Source organism: Molossus molossus, unplaced genomic scaffold (genome assembly GCF_014108415.1).
Source record: "Molossus molossus isolate mMolMol1 unplaced genomic scaffold, mMolMol1.p scaffold_m16_p_3, whole genome shotgun sequence".
Lineage (NCBI taxonomy): Eukaryota > Metazoa > Chordata > Mammalia > Chiroptera > Molossidae > Molossus > Molossus molossus.
In genome coordinates this window covers 122,325,616-122,352,180 of record NW_023425366.1, presented here as the reverse complement: position 1 = coordinate 122,352,180, position 26,565 = coordinate 122,325,616, and the positions used below count along the sequence as shown (strand labels likewise).

Here is a 26,565-nt window from a genome sequence, read left to right as displayed (position 1 = left end):
AAGGCCACCAAGGGACAGGGTGTGCCCCAAACTTGGAACGAAACTGGGAAGGGGCTAGCACCCCTGCACTAACACGGAGGTGACATCAGGGACCGTCCCCTGGGTAGTACCCTGACCCGGGACCCGAGCCTCAGGGCCATCCCCCACCAGGGTTGTCCAAGGGTGGACATGAGTCCCGACTGCTCCGGGCCACATCTGTGAACTGGGCCACCAGCCCCTTGCAGGGTGTGGAGGGAGCGGCTGCCGCAGGCCGGGCAGCGCATGCTCAGAGAGAGCAGCACAGCCCGGTGGTGAAAACCACGGGATCAGGCAGGTTTGTGAGCCGGTCCCAGTGCTGCCGCCGGCGGTGTGGCCATGGACCTGCCCTCACCCTCTCTCAGCCTCTTTTCTGAGACCTGGGCGTCCCTCAGCAGGGCCTCGTGGGCTGCCAGGAGAGCGCAATGAGGTGCTGCTTGGCACCCGGGGCGCAGCGGGGACCTGTTACTGGTGCCCGCGGGTACTCCCAGGGCCTGTTGGAGCCAGGGCAGAGGGCTGCCCACTCCGAAAGGTGAAACAAGGAGCCCGGCCTGGTTCCTGAAGGAGCTATTCAAGGCTCTGGGTCTTGAAGTAGAAACCGGAGAGAACTGCAGACGGTCAGCCGAGCGGCGGCCGAGCGCCCTCCTGCCCCCGTCCAGCCCCATTCGAGCCTGTGTGTAACCCCCTTTCTGGGAAGGCTTCCTGGACCTCAGCCCTGACTGCGCCCCCACGCCTAACTCCTGGCCTGCCCAGCTCCGGCTCTGGGGTCCCCCGCGGACTACATCTCCTGGTCCTCCAGAGGACGGCCGAGGCTCTGGCTACTTCCGACTCCACCTCCACTCTCCCCCCGTGGGACATGGGTGCCTGCTGAGGGTCCCTGATCGCTGAAGACCACCCCCGAGGAGAAACTGCGGTGGAACCCAAGGCAGGACTTCCTCACTCGGAGGGCTGGAGCCATGGGAATGAAGGGTGCAGACTCGCATTCCCCAGTGAGACCGGAGGCCCAGCTGGGGGCTGGGGCGCTTGAGACCCGCCCGAACCACTCCTGCCTAACGAAGCTCTCTGGTTGGATGGATCTGGTTCATGGACAGCTGGCTGCTCCACCTGTGGCAGCCTCGAGTGGACACCTGCTATGACTCTGACTCTGGGCCGCTAGTCATGACCCAGAGCCCACAGGCCAGCCCGGCCCTCCCAGACGGTGGACCAGCCACTCACCGGCTTGGAGCATCAGCAGGAGCAGGGGGGCGGCCCAGCCACGCAGCATTCTGGCTCCCGGGGGCCTGGAAGAGAGGCACAGCAGATGGTGGGCCCGGGCCTGGGGATCGAGGGACCCCGAACAGCCTCCCTCTGGTCCCTATCCCTCCCTTGGAATACTTGCCTCAGATTCTTGAATTTACCTCAGAAACACAAGATTTTGGGGAGCCCAAGGATGTTCCCAAGAACTGCCCCTTAGAAATGGCTGACTCTCCCCATGGATCACTCCCCACTTCTCCCACCTTCTCCTGTCCCACAAGTGACAGGTGAATTCAAAGGCAGGGGGCCGCTGCTCTCTCACACACACTCCGTCTGTAAGTCTATATTGTGTGTGGAATTAAATGTGGGCATTTATGCAGCTAAGAAAGAAAGAGGGCAGGAGGGTGGGGACACTGGTTTGGAAAGTGATCTTTAATGAGCAGCAATCTTGAATCCTCCGTCCCATGAAACACCCATGTTGACGTTAGCTTTATAAATTGTCTCCTAAATAATAAATCTAAGATTTGCCCACAAAGAAGACCCCTACTGAAAACCGAATATAAGGTTAGTCCAGTCATGAGGCTTTTACTCAATCCAAAGCCTAGGTTAGCCCACTAGGGAGGGCGCTGGAAACCCAGACCCAGCCAGGCAAAGGCGACCCGGAGTTCCTCGTCTGGATCAGATGAAGACGAGAGCTCTCCGGAGAACAGAGCAAGCCTGTCCGGGAAGAGTGGACTTTGGTACCCTGGGCAGAGAAATGACCCTCCAGGCTGGTAATGCTAGTCTCTAGCTGGTATTTTGCCCAATGCACCCCCAGTTCTGTGTCTGCTTGGGGAGGTGTCAGCCAGAAGCCAGTGGGTCCACCTGCCAGGCCCAGAAACCCTGCCCAGACCACCCCCACAGACAGGGGAATAGCTGGGACTAGAGCCTACAGGGATGACCCATGCAGGGCCCAAGTCACACACATGGCCCCTTCCAAACACCATCCCTGAGCCCACAGTGGGTAGCCCCCCCACACCTGGGGTCCCCCAGATTCTACTCTGGCTCCCGACCACGTGGCCGAGTAGGCAGCGGCGGAGGGCAGAGTTCACATTGCCAGCTGTGGCTCCGAGCCAGTCACTTCCCCGCTCGGAGCCTTGAGGAAAACAGCAAAGCTCGCCTCGGGGCTCTCGCGAGAACCCAGTGATGTGCAGAAGCCCCTGAGCAGGCCCCCCACACAAAAACTAAAAGTAAACAGCCATGATGCATTGACTGCAGACCATCCGAAATGGCGGAATTCCAGGATGATCTGAGCAAGAGGTCCCCAAATTTCTCACTTTCAAAACGTTGGCCGTGTCTGCAGGTCGCGTGTACTCTTATTTATTTAATGTTTTCTACAAAGGAACTCACTAAAAGCGAACTCCAACCTCATCTGAAGCAATAATCTCCATAGAGATCCACACTTTAAAGTGAATAACATTGCTATTAAAATAAGATAATGTTGGGGCAAATCCCATTTACAGCTGCTTTAAAGAACGCTGAGCTTGCCCCAGCCCCAGCAGGAGTCCTATTACCACACTTCGAGGATTGACCTCCTGTCTCAGGAGGTGGGGTCCAATCTGCCCCTCACTGGGGTGTCCACGCCTGTGGCCCAGCCCCTGGCAAAGCTCTGTCTGCACCACTCCCAGCAGCTCCCTCTTGGCCATCGGATAAAGCATAAACTCCTTCGCCCAGATTCAAGGCTCCCCTCCCCCCACACTGCTCATTCTGCACAAACGGCCCACAGGCCCGGGGATGGAGGGGATCATCTGCTTCTGTCTGCCTGGTGTCTCTTCCCCGCTTATGAAGAGCTCCTCAAACTGGCTCAGACTCGAACCTCTACACCATGCGGGGAGGCAGCTGACTCCGGCCTGGCTAACAAAGCACCCCACTGCCTAGCCACAGTGAGCAGGTCAGGAATGGACACCAACCCAGGGAAGGCCAAGGAGAGCGGTCTTGGGAATTTTTTCTTAATTAAAGAGGGACTTTTTGGGGTGCCAACTGGAAGCTTGTATCCACCTTTGTCACCTCTTACATTAAGTCTGCCTGGAGATGATGCCACTACTGAGAACTATAGATCTAGAGTTCCCATGGTACCATCGAGGACCTGGATCCCGCTGTATCTGAAGTCCATCCCCGGCCTTTTCATTTACATAAGCAAAAACACACCTATTTTGCTCAGCCATGTTGAATTGTTTCTGTTACTTGCCACTAAAGAAACCTGATACAGCGGAAGCGAGCAAAGAGCCCGGAATTTGAAGCTAGAGGATCTCGGAGCTTCTTTGGTCCTTCTACTCTCTGACCTCAGTTACCATGTCTAAAATGGGGACAACAGCCCTGGCCGGTTTGGCTCAGCGCTTGGAGCATCGGCCTGTGGTCCAGAGAGACCCGGGTTCGGTTCCCGCTAAGGGCACGTACCTCGATTGCGGTTTGTCCCCGGCCCTGGTTGGTCGTGTGGGTGGCAGCCACTCAATGTGTCCCTTTCACGTCGATGTTTCTTTCTCTCTTTCTCTTCCTCTCTCTCTGTCCCACTCTATCTGAACAAAAAATAGAAGAAAAAAAAAAAGGTCCTCGGGTGAGGATAAAATAAATAAATAAATGGAATGGGGACGGTAATGCCCACTGCACCTGCAGTTCACGATGTCCGCGGGAAGGCGTGCGGCAGCCCTGTGGGCTGGCAGTTACTAAGGGTGCTGGGTTCCTTCCATGACTGTTCGGCCGCTCTGAGTCACTCACCGTCCTTCCAGCACCCAGACCCCATCCTGCCTCGCTGCCTCTGCATGAGGCACATTCTCCTGCTTTGTCTTCCCCTCGAGCACCTTGTCCCCCTCACCCTAGACTTAGCCTTCGGGGCCCACCTGCTCTATCCCTGCATCCGTGAAGCCATGTTAAAGGGCTGCAGAGCTCCTACCAGTCACTGCATGCAGGGTTCCACCCGCGCCGGCTTCTGCTCGCCATTTACCTGTACTTTACCGCCCCTTCCTATGCACTGGAGGGGCGGTGAGCGCCACGGGAGTCACCTCACACCTGGGGCCGCCTGCCTCCCTTCACAGCCAGCCCTGCCATTTACAGGTGTGTGACCCTGGGCGTTTCCCTTCTGGCTCTCGCGCTCCTCTCCTGTGACATGGGAATAGTAATAGCTGTACTTGCATCAGAAGGGCCTTGGGAGAATTAAATCAGTCAATATTTGTAAAGCATTTGGAACAGAGCCTGACATGTAGTAGGTGTTATGTAAGTGTTTCTTAAACAACACAGTCAACTTACCATAAAACCAAACACAGTGAAAAGTAAAAACTAAATACAAGGAAAACGAAAGCCAGGAATTGAATTTTAGGAAGATGCTATCCCCTGCCTAAAATTCGTAGGACCTGCGATCTTGTTTGCCTTTGTTTAAAGGGGGTAGAAGAGCCATAGGTGTTTCTGATGCACTAGCACCAAACTGCGACCCCCACCCCAGCCGTCATCAGAGGATGGAAAGAAGGCTGAAAGGGGTCTAACTCTTCCACTACGGGGCCAGAGATATTTAACACCATCTAAAATAAGCCGCTCACTTCTGGGAAACACCAGCCCTGACCACCAAAGTCCTCCTCCTTCTGAAACTCCTCCCCCTCCAATTGCTCCCTGCCCTGAATCCATTTACTCCTGGGTCTGCTGGCTCAGGCTGACTCCTGACTTCCCAGATGCGCACCAGACCACCAGCTGAGCTTCCTGAGTGAGGCGAGAGGGAGCCCGGCCCCAGCACCTAACTCTGCTGTCGCCTACAGAGCAGTGAAAAGCACCTGCCTTGGAGTCGGCCAGGTCCCAACTGGGCGTCCTCGGGAAAGTTCCTGCCCCTTCTGATTCTGTCTCCCCATCTATGAAGTGGAGGTTATGAGCCTTTGCTATAAGTGTGTTGTAAGCACTGCATGAATCACTGCACGTAAAGCCCTCCAGCACGGTCCTGGACGGTACAGAGCCTGGACAGGTGTTTTTCCACCAGGGTCCAGTGCCGAGAAATGATTTGGGGGCTTGTGGGAATTCAGTTTCAAAGTGGACCAGATTTCTGCCCTAGCTGGTTTGACTCAGTGGTTAGAGCGTCGGCCCATGTATCGAAGTGTCGCAGGTTCAGTTCCAGTCAAGGACACGTGCCTGGGTTGCAGGTTTAATCCCCAAGCAGGCTCGTGCAGGAGGCAGCCAACTGATGTGTCCCTCTCTCTCTCTCCCTCCCTCCCTCCCTTCCACTCTCTCTAAACATCAATGGAAAATATCTTCAGGTGAGGATTAACAAAAAGAGTTGACCAGATTTCAGAAGATTCTGGGGAAGTGGAGAAGCTCGGGGATAAGAAATCAGATTGAAGTTGGTGCTGTGGAGAATATAAAGTGCTTATTTTCACAGTCAACAGAGACATGCACACAAAAAGCACAACAACATACCATTTTAATTTTGTCAGTTGGCCAAAACCAGAAGTCTGATGACACCCCATGTGGCTGACACCCCAGTAGTGTCTGTGAAGTCTCATTCACCGTTAGTGGGAATGTAATGGGCACCACGGCTCTGGAAAATAGCTTAGCATCATCTAATGAACGTGAGCGCGAGCTCGCCGCGAGCCCCAGCAGTCACCCCACGTACGTTACAAAAGTAACTCTGCCACATGTATACTAGAAACATATGCAGAAATGTTTATAGCAGCATTGATTTTATTTTTATTTGTTTGGTTTTGTTTTTTTTAAATCCTCACCCAAGGATATTTTCCCATTTATTTTCAGACAGAATGGGAGGGAGGGGGAGAAAGAGAGAAACATCGACGTGAGAGAGACACATTGATTGGCTGCCTCCCATAGGACCCAACCAAGGCCAGGGACCGAACCGCAACCAAGGAACAAGCCCTTGACCAGAATCGAACCTGCGACTCATTGTCTGCAGGCCAATGCTCTAACCACTGAACGAAACCAACTAGGGCAGTAGCATTGATTTTAATCATGAAGAACTGGAAACAACCTAAATATCCATCAGCAAGAGAATAGAAATGTAAATTGTGGTGTAATCACTCAATGTGAAAATGAATCATAGCTTCACAACAAAAAACAAATGAACAAACAAAATGTGAAATGAAAACAAGTTAGAAAAGAATACCATCTAAGTCACACTTACCACCAGGTAAAACTGCTCTAGATGTTGACTAGGTGACATACATGTGTCCTGAAAGTACAGAGAAATTCAAAGGGATGGTAAGCATCCAACTTCAGATAGTGCAGAAAATGTGGGAATGTGACGAAGAAGGGTCTTCAGAGATCTCAACAGTTCGGTAAAACTGAGCGAAGTTACCATGGATATTGATAATTATACTATCCTTTATATTTTTTTGTATGCCCAAACTATTTTATAGCATTTTAAATGTAAGTGAATCTTAACTTTGTAAAATAAAATGTGGAGGGGGACTTTCGCTTCTGGCTATGATAGAGTAGCTGGTATCAGACTAATTCCCCTACTGAGAAAAGCTACTAAGCAGGAAAAGTACCGTGAGAAAGCATGAGACAGCAACCCAGGCAGAGAGCACCTGGCAGGCCAGGGTGTCAGCGTGAAGGGAAATGCACTGAAATTCTGCATGCAATTTCCTCTCAAATAATTTGCCAAGTCATTGCTAATGAGTTGCATACCAAGAAACCTAACAGAGAGCATCTGGTAATGAGCTAAAAAGCTCAGAAGAGATTTGGGCAGTTTCACAATGCTAAGGCAGGAACCGAAGTTCAAGGCCTGGCAAGAAGGACAGGCTCTGGTAAATACCCAGTTATCCAGGAATGGCTATGCCTTAAGAGTAGAAAAAAAAAATCAGAAATATTTTAGCCTTGACAGCATCAAGGTGATCTGCCCATATGCTATGTCTGCAAGAAGAAAATTAAAACCTATTTGAAAAAAGTCAGCTTTATCCGAAGCCCCTATATTTCTCATACACAATGTTCAGTATTCACTTACTTTGACAAGGAAAACCAAGAAACAGCATCAAGTGTCCAAAAACCATGAGGAAAAGAGACAATGGAAATAACATAGGTGATTCAGAAAATGATATTATCGGACATTATTTAAAATAGCTAAGATTTGTATGTTCAAGAATTCCACCAGAAATTTGAAATCTGTTTAAAAGGAGAAACCCTAGAATTGAGAAATACAATAATTGAAATGTATAAAAACTGAACTGATGGATTTAGTAATGGATTAGAAACACTGGAAAAGAGGATTGGTGAACCAGATGACTGGTCAATAGAAAATACCACAATTGAAGTATGCAGAGAAAAAAAATATTTTAAAATGCATAAAAGACCAAAAGGAACATGTATTTGAGAGAGAACTACTCAGAAGCAATAATAAAGATATGGGTTAAATATTTTTCAAAACTAGAAAAAGACATTAAACCACATATTCAAGAAGTTCTACAAAACCCCAAAAAGAAAAATACAAAAAAAGACACATCATAGAAAAATCTTTTTTAAAAAATTAAAGATATGCCCTGGCCGGTTTGGCTCAGCAGTTAGAGCGTCGGCCTGTGGTCCAGAGAGACCCAGGTTCGGTTCCCGCTAAGGGCACGTACCTCGGTTGCAGTTGCAGTTTGTCCCCGGCCCTGGTTGGTTGTGTGGGTGGCAACCACTCGATGTGTCCCTTTCACATTGATGTTTCTCTCTCTCTCTCTCTCTCTCTCTCTCTCTCTCTCTCTCCCTCTCCCTCTCCCTCTCCCTCTCCCTCTCCCTCTCCCTCTCCCTCTCCCTCTCCCCTTCCCACTCTATCTGAACAAAAAATAGAAAAATGTCCTCGGGTGAGGATAGAAAAAAAAAAATTAAAGATATATACATACCAAAAAGCCAACTTAAATTTTATATCCAGCAAAAAATGTCCTTCAAAAAATGAAGTTATACCCAATATGGTAAAGGAATCAACTAAAATCCCATAGATAATATCATACTTAATGATGAAACACTGAAAGCTTTTTCTCTAACATAAACCAGACAACAATGTCCACTCTTACGACTTAAACATTGCACTGGAGGGTGCAGTCAAGGAAATAAGTCAAGTAAAAGAAGTAAAAAGCATTCGCATTGCAAAAGAAGTAAAGTGTTTCTGTTTTCAGATTACGTAATTTTGTATATCAAAATCCTAAGGCTTTCACACCAAAAAAAAAAAAAATGAAGCAAAACAAATAAATAACCAAACACAATAGTTTCTTAGAGATGACACCAAAAACATAAGCAAAAAGGGGGGGAAAAAAAAGATAAATTGAACTATTTCAAATGTAAAACATTTGTGCTTCAAAAGACACTACAAGAAAATGAAAAGACAATCTACAGAATGAGAAAAAAAATTTGCAAATCATATATTTGTTAGGGGTTTAGTATTCAAAATATATAAAGAACTCTTATAACTCAAGATCTAAAAGCTCACCCAATTTTAAAAAGTGCAGAAGATTGAGTAGACATTTCTCCAAGGAAGCTATACTAATGACCAATACACACATGAAAAACAATCATTATCACTAGTCATCAAGGAAATGAAAATAAAGACCTCATATGATACCATTTGATACCAACTAGATGGCTTTTTTTTTTTAAAGGAAAATAAAAAGTATGGGCAAGGATATGGAGAAATCGGAACCTCTGTGCATTGCTAATAGGAATCTAAAATGGTACATCTGCTGTGGAAAACAATTTTACAGTTACTCAAAATGTTAATACAGTATAGTGTTACCACATGATGAAGCAATTTGTCCTCTAGTATGTGGGGAAAAGAGTTGAAAACATATGTCCACAGAAAACACCTTGCACACAAATGTTCACAACAGCATTATTCATAATAGCCCAGAACTGGAAGCAACTCAAATTTCCATCAGTTGGTGAACGGACAAACAAAATGTAGGCTATCCATACGATGAAATATTATTCAGCCATAAAAATGAATGAAGTAATGATACATGCTACAACGTGGATGAGCCTTGACAATGTATGCTAAGGTAAATAAACCAGAAACAGAAAGCCACATGTTGTGTGATTCTATTTTTCTGAAATGTCCATAATAGGCAAATCCATAGAGACAGAAGGTAAGATGGTGGTTGCCAGAGGGTAGAACTTTGGAAGAAAGAGGAATGGGGAGTGACTGCTAAGGGGCATAGGTATCTTTGAGAGTTGAAAATGTTCAACAGTTAGATAGTGGTAATAGTTGTATAACTTTGTGAATATACTAAAAATCACTTGAGCCCTGGCCAGTTTGGCTCAGCGGTTAAAGCGTTGGCCTGCGGTCCAGAGAGACTCGGGTTCGGTTCCCGCTAAGGGCGCGTACCTTGGTTGCAGTTTGACCCCGGCCCTGGTTGGTCGTGCGGGTGGCAGCCACTCAATGTGTCCCTTTCACATCGATGTTCTTTCTCTCTCTCTCTCTCTCTCTCTCTTCTTCTTCTTCTTCTCTCTCCCTCCCACTCTATCTGAACAAAAAATAAAAAAATGTCCTAGGGTGAGGATTAAAAAAAAAAAAAATCACTTGAGCCCGGCTGGTGTGGTTTAGTGGATTGAGTGTCATCCCACGGACTGAGAGGTCCTGGTTCAATTCCCGGACAAGGCACATGCCTGGTTTGGAGCTCAATCCCCAGTGGGGGGCGTGGAGGAGGCAGCCAATAGATGTTTCTCTCTCACATCGATGTTTCTATCTCTCTCTCTCTCTAAAAAAAAATCAATAAAAACATATTTTAATAAATAAATAAAAATCACTTGGTTGTACACTTTAAAAGAGTGATTTTTTATATGTAAGACCTTAAAGATTTAAAAAAAAACATTTTTATTGATATATTAGAGACAGAAGAAGGAAGAGGGAGAGAGAGATGGAAACATTGATGAGAGAGAACATTGGCCGCCTCCTGCATGCCCCCCCCTGAGGATCAGGCCCACAACCTGGTCAGGTGCCCTGACCGGGAATAGAACCAGTGACCTCTTGGTTCATGGGTCGATGCTCAACCACTGAGCCATACTGGCCAGGCTAATATTTTTTAATTGAAAGCAAAATAAACATATTTTCTGAACAAAGAAAGTTGATAGAATTTGTCACTGGTATATCTGCATCAAAATATATACTAAAGTGAGTTATTCAGGCAAAAGAAAAAGAATCCTAGGTGGGAAGAAAGGTACCATAGGAAGGAATAAAGAGCAATAAAGAGTATTATAAATATAAATAATATAAATATTGGCATTTTATCATCTCACATAAAGTTTAAACTATATGCAGAACTAAAATGTATGATAGCCCAGCCAGTGTAGCTCAGTGGTTGAGCGTCGACCATGCACTAAGGGGTCGCCGGCTCAATTCCCGGTCAGGGCACATGCCCAGGTTGTGGGCCTGACCCCCAGTGGGGACATGCAGGAGGCGGCCAATCGATGTTCTCTTTCATCGATGTTTCTGTCTCTCTCTCCCTCTCCCTCTAAAATCAATGAAGAAAAAAAATTTCAGTGCATGATAATGATACCGCAAAGGTAAGAAGGAGGCAATAGAGTTAAAGTCACTGCATGGTCTGGGAAGTGATAAGTACTCATATAAGATAGTCTCTAAAAATATCAAGTATACATGTTGAAATCTCTAATATAAGCACTAACAGAATTATAAAAGTATAACTAATAATAGACAGAAAACATAGAATAACAATTTTTAAAACTTTATCATTCTAAAAAATGGCACAGAGAAGAAGAAAAAAGGAACAGAGATGGAGCAGCAAGATGACAGACTTCATCTCAAACACATCAGTACTTTTATTAAATGTAAATAAACTAAACTCTCAAAGTAAACACATAACCTTAATACCAAAACTTGACATTGAAAGAAAATAAAATTATAGGTCAAATGCTCTCATAAATATACATACAAAAACTCTAAGCAAAATATTAACAAATCAAATCTAATGATATGTGCAAAAGTAGATAATACATCATTATCACATGAGGTATATTTCAGGAATGCAAGGTTAGTTCAAAATCAAAAATCAGTATAGTGTTTCCTCTAAGTCATGGTTTCACTTTATGCAGTATTTTTTATGCATGGTCAACTGTAGTCTGAAAATACAAGTAAATAATTTTAGAAATAAATAATTCATAATTTTAAATTGTGTGTCATTTTGAGTGGTGTAATGAAATCTCACACCATCCCACTCTGTTCCACCTGGAACATGAATCATTCCTCTGTCCAGTGTATCCATGCTTATATGCTACCTGCTTGCTGGTCACAGCCTTCTCAGAAGTTATCAGATCTACTGTCGTGGTATCGAAGTGCTTAAGTTCAAGTCACCCTTATTTCATTTAATGATGGCCCCAAAGTACAAAAGTAGTGATGCTGACAATTCAGATATGCCAAAGAGAAGCCACAAAGTGCTTCCTTTAAGTGAAAAGGTGAAAGTTCTAAACCTAATAAGAAAAGAAACAAAATCATATACTGAGGTTGCTAAGGTCTGCAGGAAGAATAAATCTTTTATACATAATATTGTGAAGAAGGAAAAAGAAATGTATGCTAGTTTTGCTGTCATACTTCAAACTGCAAAAGTTACAGCCACCGTGCATGGTAAGTGCTTAGTTAAGATGGAAAAGGCATCAAATCTGTGGTGGAAGACATGGACAGAAAAGGTGCTTTGACTGATGGCACCGTGTTGCCAGAAAGCATTAAGACTGTAAAAAGACCCCTGCAATGAATGATGCTGAGCCATTTACTGCATGGTTATACAGATCTACGAACAGGTTTGGCATTTAATCATCTCACGTCATCGCCCAAAAAAGGGTGACTAAGTACAATAAGATATTTTGAGACCAACATCCATGATGAACATTGACACAAAAATCCCGAACAAAATACTAGCAAAACCACATTTAACAGCACATTAAAAAGGGAAATACACCATGAACAAATGGGACTTAACCTTGGGATGCAAGGATGGCTCAACATACAAAAATACACTACATTAACAGAATAAAGGACAAAAATGACACGCTTATTTCAAATAATGCAGAAAAGGCATTTGACAATATTCAAAATCTTTTCATGATAAATACATTCAGCAAATTGAGAGTAGAATAAAATCACTTGAACATAATAAAGGCCATAAATGAAAGCTTACTGTTTACCTCAATGGTAAAAAGCTGAAAGCTTTTCCTCTAAGAAACAAGGCAAGCCCTGGCAGGTATTGCTCAGTGGTTAGAGCATTGGCCCGTGCACCAACAGGTCAGTCACAGGTTTGATTTCTGGTCAAGGGCACATACCTGGGTTGCAGGTTCTAAATCTAGCCCCAGTCAGGGTGCCTGCAGGAGGCAACCAATTAATGTTTCTTTCTCTCTCTCTCTCTCTCTCTCTCTCTCCCCCTTCCTTCCCTCCCTCCCTTCCGCTCTCTCTAAAAATCAATGGAAAAAATATATCTTCAGGTTGGGATTAACAAAAAAAGAAAAAGAAACAAGGCAAGAATGCCCACCCCTGCCACCACTATTTAACATAATACGGCATATCTTAGCCTAAGCAATTAGGCCAGAAAAATAAATAAAAAGTAATCAAGTTGGAAAGGAAGAAGTAAAATTCTCTCTGTTCACAGATGATATGATCTTAAATATAAACAACCCTAAGGATTTCACATAATAAATCTGTTGGGCTAATAAATGAATTCAGCAAAGTGGCAGAATATAAAATCCACACTCGAAAATCAGGTTTATTTTTATACATTAACAATGAACAATGCAAAAAATAAATTAAAAAACAATGCCATTTACAATAGCATTAAAAAGAATAAAATACTTAGGAGTAAACTGAACAAGGAGGTGAAAGACTTGTACACTAAAAACTACAAAAGAGCCATGGCCAGTTTTGCTCAGTGGTTAAAGCATCAGCCCTCAGATCGAAAGGTCTCGGGTTAATTTCCAGTCAAGGACATGTATTTGGGTTGCAGGTTCAAGCCCCTGCTCCAGTCAGGGTCATGTGGGAGGCAACCATATGTCTCTCTCACATCGATGTTTTTCTCTTTCTCCCTCCCTCCTTTCTATTCTATCTAAAAATCAATGGGAAAATATCCTTGGGTGAGGATTAACAAGAACAAAATAAAACCACAAAAGGAAAAGCTGAAAGAAATTAAAGAAGACACAAATAAATGGAAAAATATTCCATTTTCATTAATTGGAAGACTTAATATTTTTTAAATGTCCAAAGTAATTACAGATTCAATGCAATCTCTGTCAAAATCCCAATGGCATTATTTGCAAAAATAGAAAAAATAATCTTAAATTTTCATATGGAATCTGAAAGGACCCCAAATAACCAAATCATAAAAAAGAAAAGTGAAGATGAAGTCCTCAAACTTCCTGATTTCAAAATATATTACCAAGCTACAATAATCAAAGTAGGTACTGGCATAAAGAGAGACAAAGTAGGTATTGAGGCCAATAGAATAGAACAGAGAGACCAGAAATAAACCCTGTATACGTGGTCAAATGATCTTTGAAAAGGTGCCAAGACCACCCAATGTGTAGAGGACAGTTTCTTTAACAAATGGTGGTGGGAAAATTATATATCCACGTGCAAAAGAATGAAGATGGACTCTTATTTTACATCATATACAAAATTAACTCAAAATGGATCAAAAACCTAAATGTAAGACCTGAAACTATAAAACTCCTAGAAAAAAGACATAGGAAAAAACTTCATGACACTGGGCTCAGCAAGTATTTCTCAGATATGACACCTAAAGCACAAAGCAAACACAGGCAACTAGGCCGACATCAGACAGGAACTTCTTTGCAGCAGAGGAAACAATCGAGAGTGGCCGTGCAACCTGCAGAATGACAGGAAAGAGCTGCACACCCTCTACGGAATATATTCAGACTTTATAAAGAACTGTAACTCAGTAATTAGAAACAAAAAATGCCCAATTGGAAAAATGGACAAAGGACTTGAATAATTTCTTCAGATAAGATAAACAAATGACCAACAGGTACATGAAAAGATGCTCAGTATCACTAATCATAGGGGAAATTCAAATCAAAACCACAATGGGTTATTACTTCACACCTGTTAAGATGACTACATTGGTGAGGATGTGGAAAAATTGCATCTCTTGAACGCTGTTGATAGAATTGTAAAACAGTGCAAATGCTACAGAAAACAGTATGGAGTTTCCTAAAAAAACAAAAATTATAAGTACAACTACCATGTAATTCAGCAATTTTGTTTCTGGGTAAATATCCAAAAGAATTGAAAACAAGATGTCTAAGAGATATTTGCATACCCATGTTCATTGCAGTATTATTCACAACAGTCAAGATGTGGAAGCAACCTAAATTCATCAACCAGTGAATTGATAAAGAAAATGTGCGATACATACAATGGAATATTATTTAGCCTTTAAAAAGAAAAAAATTTGCCAGATGGTATCTGACATGAATGAGTTTTGAAGACATTATGCTATGTGAAATGAGCCAATCACAAGACAAGTACTGCATGATTCCACTGATAGGACTTATCTAAAGTAATCAAACTTACAGAAATAGAAAGTAGAATGGGGGTTGCCAGGGGCTGGAGGAAGGGGGTGCAATGGGGAGGTGTTGCTCCACGGGTATAGAGTTTCAGCCGTGCATGATGCAAAGGTCTAGAGATCCGCGGTATGACACTGTGCTCATGGTTAACACTGTACTGTTCTGCGTTGTCCACTTAAAAATTGTCAAGATGGTAAAAAATATGTACTGGTTTATGAAGTCCAAGTCCAGGAATTCTGCTTTGCACCATAATACCCTTTCTCATGGGATTAGCAGATGGAAAGGTCTACAAATGTTATAAAAGCGAAGGTAGGAAGTCCCCAATTGGTGGGTTGTTGAAGTGGGTTGGGTTTTGCAGCTATTTCTTCCTACATCTGGAACTCCAGCTTGCAAAAGTGTGTTAAGAAAGTTAATAAAGTGTAAAAAAAAATGTATTAGTATTTCTGCACACTAAGGACAAACATGAAATTTTTGGAATTAGATCATTTACATTAGCATAAAAATAAAATACCCAAGAATAACTCTAAGAAAAGATACATAAGACTTCTATAAAGAAATCTATAAGATATTTGTAATAAAAATTTTTTAAATATAAATAAATGGAGGGACATACTACTCTCATGGATTGGAAATTTTAATACAGTTGGCCCTCTGTTGTGAGTTTCACATCTGTGGATTCAACCAACTGAGAATCAAAATTACTTTCTTTTAAATCTGACAAAGTTTCAAAAAGCAAAATATGATATTCAGCACTTTGCTGAATCCACGTGAATGAAGTGATGTGTAGGCATACTCTACTGTCACCTCTATGCAAATACAGGTAATATGCAAACACTATAGCACTTTATATAAGGAACATGAGCATCTCTGGATTTGGGTTTCCACGGGAGATGCTGGGACCAATCCCCCATGGTTATCAAGGGATAAGTGTATTTTTAAAATGTCTTGCCTTGGCCACTTTGGCTTGGAGCGCTTACCTGCAGACCAGAGTCTTGGGTTTGACTCTGGTCACGGGTATATATCTTGGCTGTGGTTTGGTCCCCAGCCCTGGTTGGGGTCATGAGGAAGGGCAACCAGTCTCTTCCCCCCACCCCCTTCCACTCTCTCTGAAGATAAATGGAAAAATATCCTCGGGTGAGGATTCAAAAACAAAAAAGTCAGTTCTCCCCAAACTGAACTAAAGTTTCAATGTAAATCTAAGGTTCAAAAAAAAAAAAATCCCAGGATTTTCTTTGGTGGAAATTGACAAGCTATTGCTATAATTTACTTAGAAATGCAGAGTTGAGAATAGTTTAGATAATCTTAAAGAAAAATATGGCACTGTTGCAAAGAAAAACAAACAAGCCAATTAAAAAAGAATAAAGTCCAGAAATAGACACTTAACTTTCAACAAAAGTACCACTGCTGAGCATGATCTTAAAAAATGATGGTAGATTAACCGGATATTCATTTGGAAAAAAGTAAACCTTGACCCTCTCCTTCACATCACACATACAAGTAAATTATAGACCTAATGAAAGGGGAAACAATAAAGCATGTAGAAGAAAACAAAGGAGAGTATGGTCATGACCTCAGGGCAGGCAGCGCGTCGTAGCTCTAGCCGTAAAGGAAAAGACTGATAAATGGAACTTCATTCAAATTAAGAATGTTTGTCCCTCTAAAGATTCTATTAAGAGAATGGGGGAAAAAACTGAAATGAGAGGAGATTATATCTATATTTATACCTATATCTATATCTATGTATTTTTTAATACTCACCCGGGGACAAGTTTAGAGAGAGGAAGGGGGAGAGAGAGAGACAAACATCAATATGAGAGAGAAATATCAATTGGTTGCCTTCTATACATGCCCCAACTCAACAGGGGGTCAAACCCCAAACCCAGGTACGTGCCCTCACCAGGAATCGAACCAGCACAGGATGATGCTCAACCAACTGAGCCACTCCAGCCGGGGTATAACTATATCTATGTTATCTCTTTATCTACCTATTTAGCTAGTATATAATTTTATATAATCATATATAATTTATATTGATATATAATTTATAATTTAACTGTTATATTATATAGAATGTATATATTATATACATACATACACACATAAATCTATCTGTACTGGAATATATACAGGACTCCTGCCAAACAATAATAAATAACACAAGAACATTATTTACCAAAATCATTATTTACCAAGGAAATGCAAATCAACGTCCCCGTATGATGCAATTACACACCAACCCAGAATGGCTCAAATGAAAAAGACAGGCTATTCCAAGTGCTTGAACGGACCTGGAGTGACCAGAGCTGCCCCACCTGGCAGCTTTCTGGTGGACGGTGTGAACCTCAGCGGCACCGGAGACCCAACAATTCCATTTCTAGATTGCGCCAAAGAGAAATGTGTACCTATGTACACAAGCAGACATGTGCCAGAGTGTTAGCAGCAGCAGTATTTACAAGCTCCCCAAACCGGAAAGAACCCAAGTTCTTGGTTTCTCTGCATCTCTTTTCCCTCACTGATGAGCCGGGAATGGGATCCATCTAGTTCCTCAAGTCAGTCCTGTCCCCAGCGTGACTCAGGTGGTGCTGGGAGCTGAAAGTGAAAGGTGAGGAGTGTGGTCAAGTGAAATGACCCGTTCCCATAGGGACCAAGGAGAAATGCTGGGTGAAGAGGGACTCCCCAGAGGGGCCAAGAACTAGAGCCAGCAGGTCACCAGAAGGGGAAGTGTCAAGACTGAGGGACTTCCCAAAGGGGAACACAGAAGAGAGGGCTCCTAGTTTATCCCCCTCTCCAAGGACATTTGCCCACCGTCTCCCCTCCTGGCCTCCTCCCTGATCTCCGTTTCCAGCAGGGGCCCCTCCAACCCCATCCTCATTCCATCGCAGCACTGCCCTTCAGAGGGGACCGCACATTCCTTAGCCGGGCGCTGGAGAGATTTCAGGATCGACGCCCCACACCCCCTCCCCCGCAGCGTGTGTCCCGCACTCGGGTTGCCAGCCCCTGGCCGCTCCGCCCGCGCCCCCTGCACCCGCACTCGGGTTGCCAGCCCCTGGCCGCTCCGCCCGCGCCCCTGCACCCCGGACTCGGGGTTGCCAGCCCTTGGCCGCTCCGCCCGCGCCCCTGCATGCGCCCCCTGCATGCGCCCCCTGCATGCGCCCCCTGCATGCGCCCCCTGCATGCGCCCCCCCGCGCCGTCGCCTGTGCTTTTCAGCCGCCGGGACTCTACCCGCCTGGGCTCACTCTCAGCCTCCTACTCAGCCTCTAAAATCCAGTTCAAATGTCACCTCCTCTGTACATCTTTGACCTCTCCGGAGACTGAGTCACTCCTTCCTCTGGGGTTCATGCCCCCACCAGGGTGCTTTTAGGGACCATGTGTTTCTTGGTTACTGCTGAACCCCCGGTGACACACCCCAGTACCTAACTGGCCGAGTGCGCTTTCTGTCACGATGGATTTTGAAGCTTAAGCTCAGTGGCGAAACCTGTGTAGACTACACTCTTTTCGACTCTTTCTTCAGGTGCTCGCACGAGGGTCTTCACGGGCTTGATGGAGGATAGAGGCGCCGAGGTTCCAACTTCTTCCCTTCGGGGCCTTTGCACGGGCCCTCCTCGCGGCCTTTTCCTCTTCGCTTTCTCATTCTCAGATTTCAGTTGCAATGTTGCCTCCTCAAAGAGGCAAACCCCTCTGTCTGAAAGGGGTCCCTCTGTGTGCCTCCTTCTTCACGACTGTAACCTTAGGGCTGGGTTAGTAAACGCTCCTGTTTTTGTGTGTGCGACCTATGTCTGTCCCGCAGCATAAGCTCCCAGGGGCTGGGAATTCACCTGTGTTCACCAGTGTCCCCAGTGCACAGGACGGGGTCTGGAACACAGCAGGTGCTCAGCAGGTGGAGAAGAATGGGGAATGCGTGAATGAGGCTGACAACTGCTGTGTCCAGTCATACAAGGGGCAGCCCTGAGGCAGGCCCCAGAGGTCTCAGTTTCCCCATCTGCTTCACCACAGTCCTCAGGAACTTCCCCCCACCCTGGGCAACACCCTCCATTCCCAGGGTCTGAGTGATCAAGACTGCCGTCATCCGTTAGTAACAGGGGTTGGCTGCCCAGGGTCATGCCATAGTTCTCACCTAAGTGAAACTCTCAGGCTGGGGAAGAACCAGCCTGCTGGCCCTGAACCAGAAAGGAGGCTCCGCCCCTACCTCACACTGGGACCCTGAGCACATCTCCTTTCTCTGAGCCTCTGTTTTCCTCCTCCGTGGAATGGGCAGTGCCCTGAGCCTGGCCGGGCTGAGGGAGTGAGGCCGGTGCTGGGTACACTGTAGGTACGTGGGTAATGTTAGTCGTTTTTTACAGTTTTTTGCCAGTGAGAGGGGTGGGTTGTGGGTGTCCAAGGGCAGGTATGCCAGGACACTGGCATATAACTGAGTCAGTAGGAGCTGAACCTGAAAGGCAGCGCACGTGTGTCCCAGTACCTACAACCCCGCCTGTGGAGCCTGTCCCTCTGGCTCCTGCCCAGCCGTGAGTGCTCGTCCATGAAGCCTGCTCTCACCTGAACAACCTTTTCCTGCCGGAACACCTCCCGGCCTGTGCGAACTCTCCCAGCTGAGAAGCAGGGCCCACTCCCAGCACCGCCCCCTGCCTTTGCATCTCTTCCTGCCTCCCAGCTCCGCCGCCGGCAACCTGCCCAGCGCGCGGCCTCCCGGCTCCTGTGGCCACATGGCACTCCAGCCCATTTTCCCCAGACCAGGAGGGGCTGGTTAAAAGGCAGAGAATGAAAAATGCTTTGAACCACAACTGTTTGAAGTCATGAGGTGGGGGGTTGGGGCAGGTCTGGCAACCTGCCTGTATCCCTTCCTCGCCCAGCAGGCCCCCACCAGCCTGCCCTGGCCCTGGCCCCGGCCCTGGCCCCGGCCGAAGCAGCCTGGGTGTTACTGTTTGTATGGGAGAAGGTTTGCAGGTCCCCGTCTACATCATCAGACCTTCTGATAGAAGCCCAGAGGTCCAGAGCCTTGCCTGAGGTTGCACAGCAAGGAGGGAGCCGAGCTGGTACACTTGCCCCACCTCGTTGGGGACAATTTGCATAACCAGATCCTCCAGGGGGGGGGGGCTGTGGGGACCAGCAAGCTGGGTTCCTGCTGCAGGTGTCCTGGCCACTCGGGCCCTCAGTGGGCTCCTGCCCACACCCCCGGGAAGTGAATATTCTCAGGTTGCTTCAGAATTTCCAAGTTTACTCAGAGCTCTCATTTGAGCTGTCATAAAAAGTCCCGTTGGCCGGGCGCCAGGGTAAGGAGTTGGGGGTGGCACCTATGAGTCCACGTGGAGGTGGGGCTCCCCTCCCCCGCCCCTCAGGTTTGGAGGGCACTGGAGGGCTGGCAGAAAGACCTGTGAGGAAAGGCTGTCGGGAAGTGCTTGTTCCTGTCTTCACAGCTTTCTTCCCTCTGCTGATAAATGACTTCCTGGGTGACCCTAGGAAACCTCACCGTCTCTGAGTCTCAGTTTTCCCATCAGTGAAAGTGGGGAGTAGAATCATCGTAAGAGCTATGATTTATTGAGGGCTGAGCCAATGCCAGCAGCCACGCCGAGTGTCCTAGCTAAAGGTGATTATTGCCAATGATACTGACAGTAAAACGCCGGTGCCACCAGCGCACTGGCTCCATCTGTCTGGGCACCACTGCGTCCCCAGGACCAGGACAGTGCCTGGAGCACGGCCGGTGCTCAGTAAATACATGTTGAACAAAACCGCACAACAAGCCCGAGCCAGCTGTGACTTCCATGGAGCAGATGAGGAAACTGAGGTTCAGTGAGGTTAGTGGCTTACTCAAGGTCACACGGGTCCTAAGTGATGGGGCTGGGACTCAAACCCAGGTCTGGCTGATTCCAAAGCCCCACATCACACACGGTGGTGTGTGGGGGAGCCAGACCCAGCGCCCCACCTGGCGGTGAAGGCACTGCCCTCCCTGCTGGGGACGGAGGGGTGCCCTTCATTCGTCTTTGTAATCAGGCACCAGGAAGGTCACGATGCTGCAGAGAAGTTGGTGCCTCCGAAACCCCCAGTGGTCTGCTTTCCTCCTTCCACATTCTTCTGAACCGGCTCCACCCACTGCCCACAGACCTTTAGGGACTCCCACCCCTCTCTTCCTCTCGGAGGGGGTGCAAGCCTGCAGCACAGCTGAGGGTTCAGCCTTCATCTCGTCTGCCCCCTCCCCGGGCCATGGGCCTTGGCCACCTCCTCACACAGGGCTCCCAGCTTCCTCCACTGATGGGCTGGAAGGATCCAGACACCCTGCCAGGTGTGGGGTGGGCAGTACTAGGGCTTCTGCTGACCTGCCACAGGAAACAGGTGACTAGGGCCACCCCTCTGGGATCCACCCAGCCCCCTTGATCCAATGCCCCTTCTCAGGAAATGCCCCAGGACTATGAGTCTTACTTTTACGTCATCCTGTCCAGCAGGTTTTAGCCTTGCTGTCAAAGAGACCGAGGGGACAAACCCAGTCTACATCTTACAGTCACAGCTGACCTGGGGCAAGGTTCTCCCCAGTGAGCCTCAGTCTTCTCTGTGAAATGGGCTGAATGAGGCCAACAGCCTCACGTGGTGTTGGGAGGATTATGGGAGACCCTCACGTGCCTGCAGCATACTAAGCGCTGAGGCCAGGAGCACAGGACCCAGGGTGCCGAGAGAGGCAAGATGGCTGGTTCCAAAGGTGGCCCTGTACCTTCTGCTGCTCTTGGAGAGTGGCCCTTCTCCCTGAGCCCAGGTTCCCCATGAGGCAAATCCCCTTCCTAGGAAGGCCTCCAGCCAGCAGCTTTCATATTTTAATGACTTTGAATCCTCACAACCAGCCCTACAAAGATGGAGCTGCCTTTGTCCCCATTTTACAGATGAGAACACCAAGGCTCCATGGAGCTGGAAGAAGCACAGAGACCTGCCCGAGCTTACCCAGCTAGGAAGTCACATGGCTGGATTTTGCACTCCCAGGTTTTCCCCGCTGCACCATGTGCTTCTGAAACCCCTGCACTTCCCCCGGGGCAACGCAGGTGTCCTGCCCGCAGCAGCCTGACTCAGTGATGCCCCTGCCCCGGGCCCTCTGCCCTGCACTGAGCGGCGACTTGCCTTTCCTTCCACACATCCTAAGTTCCCACTCTTGGCGCCTGCGTCCCAGTCCTCTGCCAGGGCCGCGCCTGCTCCTGCCCTCGCCTCTATTTCACAAGGCAGAAATCAACCCGTCCTTCAGGGCTCAGTCCTGACCGCCCCGTCCCCACGCTCGCCTCTGCTCCGTGCACACGCACAGAGCCAGTGTGCCCTCGCCTCTCCTCAGTGAGCACACACAGAGCCAGTGTGCCCTCACCGCCTCGCCTCTGCTCCGTGAGCACACACAGAGCCAGTGTGCCCTCACCGCCTCGCCTCTCCTCCGTGCACACGCACAGAGCCAGTGTGCCCTCGCCTCTGCTCCGTGAGCACACACAGAGCCAGTGTGCCCTCACCGCCTCGCCTCTCCTCCGTGAGCACACACAGAACCAGTGTGCCCTCACCGCCTGGCCTCTCCTTCGTGCACATGCACAGAGCCAGTGTGCCCTCACCGCCTCGCCTCTCCTCCGTGAGCACACACAGAGCCAGTGTGCCCTCACCGCCTCGCCTCTGCTCCGTGAGCACACACAGAGCCAGTGTGCCCTCACCTCCTTGCCTCTCCTCCGTGCACATGCACAGAGCCAGTGTGCCCTCACCGCCTCGCCTCTCCTCCGTGAGCACACACAGAACCAGTGTGCCCTCACCGCCTCGCCTCTCCTCCGTGCACACGCACAGAGCCAGTGTGCCCTCACCGCCTCGCCTCTCCTCCGTGCACACGCACAGAGCCAGTGTGCCCTCACCTCCTCGCCTCTCCTCCGTGAGCACACACAGAACCAGTGTGCCCTCACTGCCTCTCCTCTCCTCCGTGCACACGCACAGAGCCAGTGTGCCCTCACCGCCTGGCCTCTCCTCCGTGAGCACACACAGAGCCAGTGTGCCCTCACTGCCTCTCCTCTCCTCCGTGCACACGCACAGAGCCAGTGTGCCCCCACTGCCTGGCCTCTCCTCCGTGCACACGCACAGAGCCAGTGTGCCCTCACCGCCTGGCCTCTCCTTCGTGCACACGCACAGAGCCAGTGTGCCCTCACCGCCTCTCCTCTCCTCCGTGCACACGCACAGAGCCAGTGTGCCCTCACCACCGTTTCCCTGTGCTGTCAGGAGAAAGATGAGCAGACAGCACGTGGAAGGCAGGACCGCCCCCCATCACCTGCTTGATTGAGTCACCCTGGGAAATCACTCTACCTCTCAGAGCCTCAGTTTATTATCTGTAAAATGGGCACACCAACTTGTTTTGAAGGGATTAGATAAAATAAAGGAGATAAAACACAGAAGCTGGCAAAAAGCTGATGCCCGCCCACCCCAAATGGGCTCCTCACAGTGTCACACTATAACGCCCATGCTAACCCCTGCCCAGCTCAGCTGCCCAGAACCACGGTGACTGTCGAGTCAGGTTCGATCTGGATCTAGCTTCCCCTTCCCAGCCCCTCACCTTTGGGAAGCTGGTTTCACAGAGAGTTCCTGGGGTCATCTCAGCCATGCCCCTGCCCCAGGCCCGCGGGCCTCCAGCAGACCCACACAAAGGCCCTCCAGTCACCCTGAGCTGGGCCAAACAGGAGACTCCAGCCCAACTCTGCCGGCCTCACTCACTGTCCCCAGCTGTGGTGAGGGCTGGGACCCCTCTGTGCCCTTCCGCTGGGCAGAGAAGGTGCCCCGCCCCCGTGGAAACAGTGGTTGAGTTATGTTACCTGCTTTCTAGCTTCATCCTCAGAAATCCATCCTGTGTGTCCAGGGCAATCCAGGGGGCTCCCAGCGGCGGCAGCTGGGTTCCGTGTGGTGGGAGGTGAGGGTCCAAGAGACAGGCGGGGGCTAGGATGGGAATCCACAGCCGACCTGAGTCACGGACCATATAAGCATATGACCTGACACCTAGGCAGACGGAAGCTGGGCTCTGGGCAGGCAGGCCACGCAATGGTCAGTCACATCCCGAAGAGGTCACACATGGACAAAAGGCAGTCATTGCGGGGCAGGGACAGATCGGAGGTACAGGGATGGACAGACCGCAGACAAGGGCTAGTCAGGCAGACAGACAGACAAGAGAAGTGAAATGGGCACAGCAGAAGTGAAGCGAACAGGCAGGTAGCCAGCCAGGCAGACAGACAGGCAGACAGACAGGCAGACAGAAAGTCAGGCAGGCTGTCAGTTACACTCAGGGAGAAGCAGGCAGACATTCGAACCCCGAGCCCATCTGTCACTTGGCAGGGGGTCACCAGCGGGTCCACCAGACGCAGTGGCCACCAGCCCTGCCCCGGAGCGAGTGCAGGGTGGGGAGGAAGAGGAGGGAGAGGAGGATGTGGTGAGAGCGCGGCACCGCCCACAGAGCAGCTGGCTCCTCCCCAGAGAGGGTGAGAAAGAGGTGGGAGGGGGCCCGGCTCCCAGGCAGGGCCCCAGGCTCCCCAAAGCTCACCTGCTAGGAATACATTTGAGGTTACCAGAATGACGTCTGCCCCAAGGTCATGACCCATAAGGCAGCAAAGCAGCCTTGAGCCACTGCTTCTCACAGATGTAGAAACGGGGGCTCAAAGGGGTGCAGTGCTGGGTGGACAGGGAGGTCCATGGCGGTCCTGAGAGTCCAACGCTCAGCTCAGAGAGAAGACTAGGAGCCCAGTCCCAGGGAGAGGCGGTGGCAGGGGCCCCACCTCAGCCCCTCTTCTAGAGTGTGCAGTCTGGCTTGCCTGACCTGGGCGCGCTGCCTGCCTGGCCCTAGGCGGCTGAGTCTGGGACCCCCTTGGCCCCTGTTTCCTTTGAATCCAGCCTCCTGCTGCAGTGCTGGGGGATCAGGACCCCGTCTCCACACCCTTGGGCATGTCACATCATCCTTCTGAATGCCTCCCTTTGCCCATCTGTTAAATGGGGACACCTAGCCACCGGGAGGGGGGGCAGCCATCAACACGTGGGAACTCAGGAGGAAAAGAGAGAAGAGGTTTGCCTGAGTCTGTGAGGGGGGGGCTGTTTCAGGCAGACCTTTAAGAAGCCAGGGGACAAAACCCAGCAAACACACCATGTTTTGATGACATGGGTCGGCTCAAGCTCCAATGCCACCTCTCCCCCACTGACTCATTTTTGGGAAACAATTTGCAGCTAACCCGCATGTCTGGCCTTAAGAAAAAAAAAGAAAGCATCTTGCTATTTATTTCTTCTAATTTTTTTTTTTCCTTTTTCTAGCTGTGTTTGAGGAACTTGGTACAAATTCCCCTGTGGCCGTTTTGAAGGATGTTTGCCCTATAGAAGTTCTCGTCCCTGCTACCAAAATATTATCACATGTTCTCTGGACAACAAATCTTGGAAGAAAGCCAGCTTCTTCTTTTTCTTTCTCTTGATCTTGAGGGTGAGTTTTCTGATACCATGTAGCAAATATTTACCACAATGGGAAGATCAGAGAAGGAATAGTGAAAGCTTACTCTGTGCCCAGGACTTGAAGACTGTGTCTCACTCCGAATGACTGGAGAAACTGGTTATTGCCATCATCACTGTCGTCCCATTTTACAGATTAAAAAACTGATGCTCAGGGAGGTTAAGTGACTTGTCCAGTGTGGCACGCAGTTAGGCATGAACAGAGCAAGGACCATGGGCCAGGTACACAAGGTCATGGGGGGGGGGGGGGGGTGCATAGCAACAGGGAAAACTAGGAAAACTAGGACTGCACTCCCAGGGTGGCCTTTGCTCCCTAGCTTATCGCTAGTCAGGAGGTTATACCCCCCGACCTTTCATATCGCTGGTAATGTGGTCAGGACCCTCCTCTGGTCTTTCCTCCCCTGGCATGTCTGGTGGGCTGGACCCCCGCAGAGGAGGAACAAACAAGGGGGGCAGAGAGCAGCCCTTAAGCATTCAGCCCCCAGGACACTGAGGTTCTGACCCGCATCAAGTACATCTGGGTCTCAGAAAAGCAGCAGAACCAGACAAGCAAAGCCACGGCTGACATCAGGACCAGCTGACTAAGGACCCCCTGCCCTGGAACCAAACAATCAGTGGAGACCAGGACTCTGAAAGGACACACCTGGGAAGCTGACGCATGTTCTATTGAACCCTTCCCCTAGGACCGCCCCTAAAACCCCTGCCTTAGAAGCAGAAGGACCCAGATCTCTCTCCTGGGGGCTCGCCGGTGCCTTTCCCCTCCCCCTCTCCTTCCCCTCAGGTGTGTGACCTTTACCTTTCTCTCTCCAAAGCTCCAAGGGCCCTCCTTCTGCCTCTGGACTTGTTCCAGAGCCCATTTCTTCTACAGCTCACTTCTACCTCGATGACTTTCTAAGTAAACTTTCTCTTACAGTTGGAGTCTTGGCCCTGAATTCTTTCCCAGCTGGTACTCAAGAACCAAGGTCCAATAGCCAGTACCACTCTGGTGCCAGTCCGCTGACAACACACGGTCACACGGCTGGGACCGGACTCAGCATTTGGGCTCCTGAGTTTACATTCTTGACCACTGACCTCTGCTCTGGATCTACGTCAACCCAAAGATATTCAGTCCCTCCCTCCCACCTGCCTACCTGTCTTCATTCTTGGTCCTCTCTCTCCTCTCCACTCGCCCACTCATCTGCCTGCCCACTCATCCATTCTATTCTTTTAGAGAGACAAAAAGAAACATCAACTTGTTGTTCCTCTTAGTTACGCATTCATTGGTTGATTCAAGTATGTGCCCTGACCAGGGATCAAACCCGAAACTTTGGGGTATCAGGATGACCCTCTGATCA

General features: G+C 48.6%; 1 protein-coding gene across 1 annotated transcript in view; it reads right to left on the bottom strand.

The window, feature by feature from the left end:
- The window catches only part of IL21R (interleukin 21 receptor), a 37,244-nt gene extending 13,131 nt beyond the window's left edge, over positions 1-24,113 (bottom strand). Inside the window, exons 1-2 of the mRNA XM_036279586.1 lie at positions 23,566-24,113; positions 1,231-1,295 (exon numbers count right to left, since the gene is read on the bottom strand). Coding sequence (XP_036135479.1) covers positions 1,231-1,295; positions 23,566-23,726 — 226 coding nt within the window. The 5' untranslated portion in view covers positions 23,727-24,113. The remainder of the gene's footprint in view (positions 1-1,230; positions 1,296-23,565) is intronic.
- Between the last annotated feature and the right edge of the window lie 2,452 nt (positions 24,114-26,565).